Here is a 6,823-nt window from a genome sequence, read left to right as displayed (position 1 = left end):
TCTCCTTTTATAACCAGGTGACCCACCTGTGGGTGTGGGAAAGGCTGTGGATGTGTCCATCTGGACTTCAGCAGAGCCTTGGACACTGTCTGTGACAGCATTGCCTGGAAAAGCTGCAGCCCATGGCTTGGGCAGGTTCCCTCCTGGCTGGGAGATGGAAGAGCTGGCTGGAGGCTGGGCCCAGAGAGGGGTGGGGATGGTGCTGCACCCAGCTGGTGTCCAGTCCCTGGTGCTGTCCCCCAGGGATCTGTGTTGGGCCCAGCCCTGTTTAACATCTTCACCGATGGTCTGGGTGAGGTGATTGAGCCCACCATCCCCAAATTTGCAGATGACACCAAACTGGGTGTGAGTGTGGATCTGCTGGAGGGCAGGACAAGAAGACACAGCCTTCAGCTGCACCAGGGGAGGTTTAGGCTGGACAAGAGGAAGAAGTTCTTCACAGAAAGGGTGAGTGGGCAGTGGAATGGGCAGGCCAGGGGGGAGGTGGCAGAGTCACTGTCCCTCTCCAGTGGCACTCAGTGGCATGGTCTGGGTGACAAGGCGGTATTAGGGCATTGGTTTGACTTGATGATCCCAAAGGTCTTTTCCAGCCTATTTGATTCTGTCATTTTGTGGTGATTGGGACACTCTGAGGCCATTGTGACAGTGCAGGGCCTCATGGAACTAAGAGGACCATGGTGACCCTGTGCAGCCCCATAGAACCAGGGCTCCATTGTGGTGCTCTGGGGCCAAATGGAACCAGGGAGTCCCCGTGACACTGGGTCCTGGTGGAACCACAGAGGCCATGGTGACACTGCGGGGCCGCGTGTGACCAAGGGGTTTCACCACTGTGACACTGCCAAACCAAGGAGAGCATTGGGAGAGTCCAGGGCCCAGGGGAACCAAGGGGCTGTTCTGACACTGCGGGGCCTCATGGAACCAAGGGGACATTGTGACACTGCAGGACCTTGTGTAACCAAGGGGCCACTGTGACACTCTGGGGCCTCAGGGAATCTGGAAGGCCCTTGTGACACTGTGTGGCCTCGTGGAAACAAGGAGTCCATTGTGACACTGAGGGGACTTGTGGAAGCACAGAGAGCATTGTGACAGTGTGGGACCTCGTGTGACCATGGGACCTTTGTGCCACCCTGGGGCCCCATGGAACCAAGGGGCCACTGTGAAACTGCGGCACCAATGAGAACATTGTGACACTGTGAACCCCATGGAACCAAGGAGTCCATTGTCACATTTTGGGGCCCCATGGAACCAAGGAGACCAGTGTGACAGTGCAGGGCCTGGTGTAACCAAATTGACATTGTGACTCTGAGGGGCCCATGGAACCAAGGACATTTTGCAGATGACACCAAGCTGAATGGCAGTGTTGATGTGGTGGAGGCTAGGAGGGCTCTGCACAGGGCCCTGGACAGGCTGGATCCAGGGCCCAAATCCAACAAGGTGAGGTTTAACAAGTCCAAGTGCCGGGTCCTGCACTTTGGCCACAACAACCCCTGCAGCGGTACAGGCTGGGGACAGAGGGGCTGGACAGCAGCCAGGCAGAAAGGGACCTGCAGGGACTGATGGACAGCAGGCTGGACATGAGCCAGCAGTGTGCCCAGTTGGCCAAGAAGGCCAATGGCTCCTGACCTGGATCAGGAATGGTGTGGCCAGCAGGAGCAGAGCTGCTGTGCCAGCACTGATCTGCCCCAGCTCTGCACACAGACGTTGCTGCTGCAGCTCCAGAGAAGGCAACAAAAGGGCATCTCTGCAGAAAACTGTGCTGGGAGATCCTTTAGTTCCTTTAAAGCAGCCAAGAGCACAGCTACTCACTGACACAGTCTGTGGCCACTGGGAAGGTGGAGGGAAAAAAAAATGAGAAATGGCACAAGGAGTAACATTTCTTTGTGGACAAAATTAAACTGTAAAACAAAGAAAAAGAACCTCCAAGACCAAAACAACAAGAAGTATCCAGGATTACTTTTATTCAAAGTTATTTGCAGAAATTGGTCTACAGTTTCATGTTCCTGAAAGCATCCAGTCATCAGTGTCCACACTACAGCCTTGAGCTCCTGGTTCCTCAAGCTGTAGATGACGGGGTTCAGGGCTGGAGGAAACACTGAGTATAGAAGTGACAGGGCCACATCCAGGGATGGGGAAGACATCGTGGGTGGCTTCAGGTAGGCAAACACTGCAGTGCTGACAAACAGGGAGAGCACAGCCAGGTGAGGGAGGCAGGTGGAAAAGGCTTTGTGCCGTCCCTGCTCAGAGGGGATCCTCAGCACAGCCCTGAAGATCTGCACATAGGAGAAAACAATGAATACAAAACATCCAGATAGGAAACCAGCAGTAACAGCAATGAGCCCAAGTTCCCTGAGATAAGATTTGGAGCAGGAGAGCTTGAGGATCTGTGGGATTTCACAGAAGAACTGGCCCATGGCATTGCCATGGCACAGGGGCAGGGAAAATGTATTGGCAGTGAGCAGCAGAGCAGTGAGGAAGGCACTGGCCCAGGCAGCTGCTGCCATGTGGGCACAAGCTCTGCTGCCCAGGAGGGTCCCGTAGTGCAGGGGTTTGCAGATGGACACGTAGCGGTCGTAGCACATGATGGTCAGCAGGAAATATTCAGTTGCAACACAGAAAACAGAAAAGAAGACCTGTGCAACACATCCTGAGTAGGAGATGTTCCTGGTGTCCCAGAGGGAATTGTGCATGGCTTTGGGGACAGTGGTGCAGATGGAGCCCAGGTCGCTGAGGGCCAGGTTGAGCAGGAAGAAGAACATGGGCGTGTGCAGGTGGTGGCCGCAGGCTACGGCGATGATGATGAGGCCGTTGCCCAGGAGGGCAGCCAGGGAGATGCCCAGGAAGAGGCAGAAGTGCAGGAGCTGCAGCTGCCGCGTGTCTGCCAGTGCCAGCAGGAGGAAGTGGCTGATGGAGCTGCTGTTGGACATTTGCTGTGGCTGCACATGGGAATCTATAAGAAAAATAATTATGGAATAGTTGGGTGTGGACAGCACTTTAAATATCCCAGCACAGCTTAGGGGCATCTTCCCCCCACTGCCTTCCCAGGGCTCTGCTGCCTGGAGCTGTCCCTGCCAGCAGCTGCTTCCCTGTGCCCAACCAAGCCCTGGGGGCTCAGCTTTACCCTGCAGACCCCTCCCAGCTCAGGCACTGCCTAGGAGCAGCTCAACTCTGCAAGCTCTGATGGCAACATCAGAGCAATCCTGAGCAGGCTGGAAAAAGCACAAAGATGCTGCATCTAAGGGGCCCTGTGCTGAATTCTGTTACTGCCTGGTTTATTTAGATGTGAAAAAAAAACTTTTCTTTTTATCAATATGAACTGAGAGATGCATATCTATGGGGAATTCCCCATCCAGGCAACAAAGATTAGTACATAAGAAAGCAGAAATTTCCCATTTATGCAGTTCCTGTCTTGCTATGCTCCCTGTATAATCTATTTGGAAAAGTTCTGGAGTTAAATGCCATGCTGGGAACAGTCCTGAACAATGCAGCATCCTCACCACACAAGGAGAACATTGCAAGACTTACCAGCTATCTCCTTCCCCCCAGATCTTGTCCCCCAGCGCTGGGAGCAGCTCCAGGGCCGGCTGAGAGCTGTCCCTGGCAGGCAGCAGAGTCCCTGGCCCAGCACAGCGCCCTGGGCTGCAGGACCCTGCTCTGCAGGACAGCCCTGGGCACCCCTGGCTGCTCTGCACAGAGATGAGCAGAGAATGCACTCACAGGGTCTGTGGGCATTGGGATGTTCCAGCTTTAGGAGATCTCTCCAGGAGCTGCAGCTGCATTGTCCTGCAGCCAGAGGTTCCTGTGCCAAGGGCTGGCAGTGATTCTGCCCCAGGCACTTCTCAGCCCCTTCCCAGCCCTGACTGATTGAAGCTCTCTGTGCCTCTGTGCTGTGCCCGGGCTGGCTGCAGGCAGTGCCCCAGCCCTGCTGGGCTGGGAGAAGAGCTGCTCAGCAAGAGAAATGTGCTTTTGAAGCTCTGCTTGGTTACCAGGATCACCCTCTGTGCCAGGAGCCCAGCACAGCTCAGCAGCACAGACACAGCACAAGGACTTTAATGACCCTCTGGGGCTTTGTGCTCAGCCCTGAACATCAGGCCCTGAGAGGGAGCTGCAGAAACCTCTCCAGAACTCCAAGTCAGAATCCAATTCCAAAGTATCTTAGACTTCTAATGGGTCCCACTGAGGGACATGACTGAGAAAGTGTCCCCAGGCTCCAGGCAGATCAGAGAACTGGAGGCACTGATGCCAGGTGGGGACAAAGAGGAGCCAAGTCTTGGTGCCCTGGGGCACAGCAGGGTCTGTGCCACCACGGGCTGTGAGGAGACACCTTGTCCTGAGGCCCTGGGGCCTCCTGGACAGCCCCAGCCAGGCTGGGCACTGTCAGCCCCTGGTCCTGCCCTCAGCATCCCCCCCATGCCCACATCCCAGTGGCCTCAAGGATCTGCTGGAAGGAGTCCCTGGGGAGCCTTGGTCAGGAATGGCCCTCGGGGCTCCTTCATGCTCCCAGGGACTGCAGGTTTTTCAAAGGACTTTGGCTTTTGCTTTTGCCTTGGAGTCTCTGAGAGCCTTGTGAAATCATGGCCTCCAATTATCTGCTGTAATTAGTCCCTGGAGATGCTTTGTGAGAAACAACAATCATTGGGGCTCATTAATGCTTCAAGGTACTTCAGTTCTTTTAAGGTTCTTGGTGTTCCCCTTTTGCTACAGACTCTGTGAGAGGTTTGTGCAATCATGGCCCCAATTATCTGCTTTAATGAGTCCCTTGAGAGCTTTGTACTTACACTCAGTGGGGCTCATTAATACTTTGAGATTCTTAACTTTTGCAAGGTACTTTGGATTTTCCTTTCCACAGTGAGAGTTCTTTGTGCCATTTTCAGTCTCTGAGAGGTTTGTGTGCCATCCTGGCCTTCAGTTCTCTCCTCCAAGGACTCCATGAAGAGCCTGTGGTATAGATGGACCTTTGTGGTTCCCATTAATGCTTTAGACTACAACCACTTTGGGGTTTTCCTTCGACTTTGATTCCGGGAAAGGTTTGTGCAATCTCCTCTCAGGCCCTGAGGTTCCAGGGCTCAGCTCCAAATGCAGAACAGGGCTCATTAGGATCAAGTATGACCTGACAAACCATGGGTCTGCCTAAATTTTCTTTGCTCTTGTGCAGTTTGTCAGGAAGTTTCTGTAGTGGTTTTGGTTCATCATTTTTAGATTTCTCAGCCAATGCTTCAATTAGTGTGGTGGGTTCATTGCTGGCTAATTACCAGTGCACTCACTAGAATATACTTACTCATTTCCTGCTGTGAGATAGGATTAGGAAAAAGGCAAAGTCGGCTCAAAACTTTAAAAGGGTATAAATAAAATTGTATTAACAATAACTAAAGAAAGAGTAATAAGAATCAGAACAAAATTTTCAGAACACTTCCTCTCTCCATACAACCTGACAATGTAAAGAGACAAAACCTAAAATTTTCAGTCAGTTTACCACCTCTAAAATAGTCTTTCTTCACTGCACTTAGGCAGAGAAGTTCCTCTTGTTAATGTTATGGACACTTCTCCACAAGAAAACAGTTATCTCATGGCTTTTCATTCCCACAAATAGCGGCTGCCTGGAGAAATCTGCAATCATGAACTCCCTCCCATCTTTTCCCACAGATGTGCTTATGGCCCTTGTCAGCTTATGGGGTATTAATTTCGAGATGAGCTGTTTAAGAGCAAAGGCTCTCTTCATCTCTTACTGAAATCATCATCATCTCTGGGAACAGAGGTCTTCTTCTCTCCCTGAGGGCACAGGGTCTCATCAGTGTTCTCCCTTTCTCTGATCAAACCTCTCATGGGATCACAGCTACTGCAACATTTGCTTACTTTAGCATGGAGGCCTTTGCTGAAACAAGTAATCTCTCCATGTTTTCAATGCCTTATAGGGAAACATAGAGTCTGATATATCAATGACATCTTTCTCCACAGCTTTAGCAGAGGATTTCAGACCCAAGACCAAGGCATCTCCTCATCCCTCCCATCTGGGACTCAACTTCCTCTTCCCTGCCCTCGGTGTGTCCATGTTGCTCCTCTGTGTGCCTGCCCTGTGTCCTTTTCTCTCACAGGAGGGAGGATGGCAGCACTGGCAGAGTCAATATCTCCCGGGGCTGCAGATGGTTCCGTGAGCCCGGCCGGGCTCGGTGCTTGCGGCCGGAGCTGTTTTGCCATGGAGGTTTCTGCAGCGGCTGCGCTGGGGCTGTGTCAGGCTGGGCCGCGCTGGGGCAGGGCCAGGATCTCAGCAGCCAGGCCAGAGCCCAGCAGCAGCACGGCCGGGGCCGATGGCTTCTCCTGCCCTGCCCGCCGGCTGCGGGCGAAGCCCAAGGGCGGCAGAGCCTTGGCCGAGCCGGCCCGGCCCGGGGCTGCTCCTGGGGCCCGGCGGATCCTGGCCGGGCCCGGGCTGGCGGTGGGGCAGGGCTCGGCAGGGCCAGATGTCAGCACCCGCAGCCACGGCCCGGCCTCGGCCCCGCGGCCTCCCCTGCCCTGCCCGGCAGCCGATGGCGCCTGGCGGCTCCCTGGGAAGGGGCCCGGCCCCACGGCAGGAGCCGCCCGGCCCCATGGCCGAGACGGGGCTGGGCCGGCCTCAGCACCTCTGTGGGGCCAGAAGGGAGAGAGACCCAGCCAGGCTTTCTCATCTCTAACTTGTGTCTGCACAGAGGCGTCTGCAGCTTCCTTAGTGCTTTAACAGACTGTCAGCTCTCAGAGCTAATTACTGATTGGTTTTTGTTGGACATGGAGGAAACTGCTAGCAGCTTCTCTCAGTACATCACTTCTGTGTTGCAAAACCACCACAGCAGCACAG

The 6,823-nt window shown here is 54.0% G+C and overlaps 1 protein-coding gene across 1 annotated transcript; it reads right to left on the bottom strand.

Annotated features, from left to right (window-relative positions):
• Positions 1 to 1,497: 1,497 nt before the first annotated feature.
• Positions 1,498 to 3,168, bottom strand: LOC146767173 (olfactory receptor 14C36-like). Its single transcript, XM_085581169.1, has one exon. The coding sequence runs from the start codon at positions 3,018 to 3,020 to the stop codon at positions 1,803 to 1,805; it is 1,218 nt and encodes a 405-aa protein (XP_085437295.1). The 5' UTR covers positions 3,021 to 3,168; the 3' UTR covers positions 1,498 to 1,802.
• Between the last annotated feature and the right edge of the window lie 3,655 nt (positions 3,169 to 6,823).

The sequence above is a fragment of the Lonchura striata genome, chromosome 5 (genome assembly GCF_050655825.1).
Source record: "Lonchura striata isolate lonStrDom1 chromosome 5, ASM5065582v1, whole genome shotgun sequence".
NCBI lineage: Eukaryota > Metazoa > Chordata > Aves > Passeriformes > Estrildidae > Lonchura > Lonchura striata.
Note: the sequence above shows the minus strand (reverse complement) of the source record. Positions and strands in the feature narration are given on the sequence as shown.

Coding starts and splice junctions, on each gene's coding strand:
- LOC146767173 (XM_085581169.1), bottom strand. CDS start 3,020: ATGCCCCTAAGCTGTGCTGGGATATTTAAAGTGCTGTCCACACCCAAC.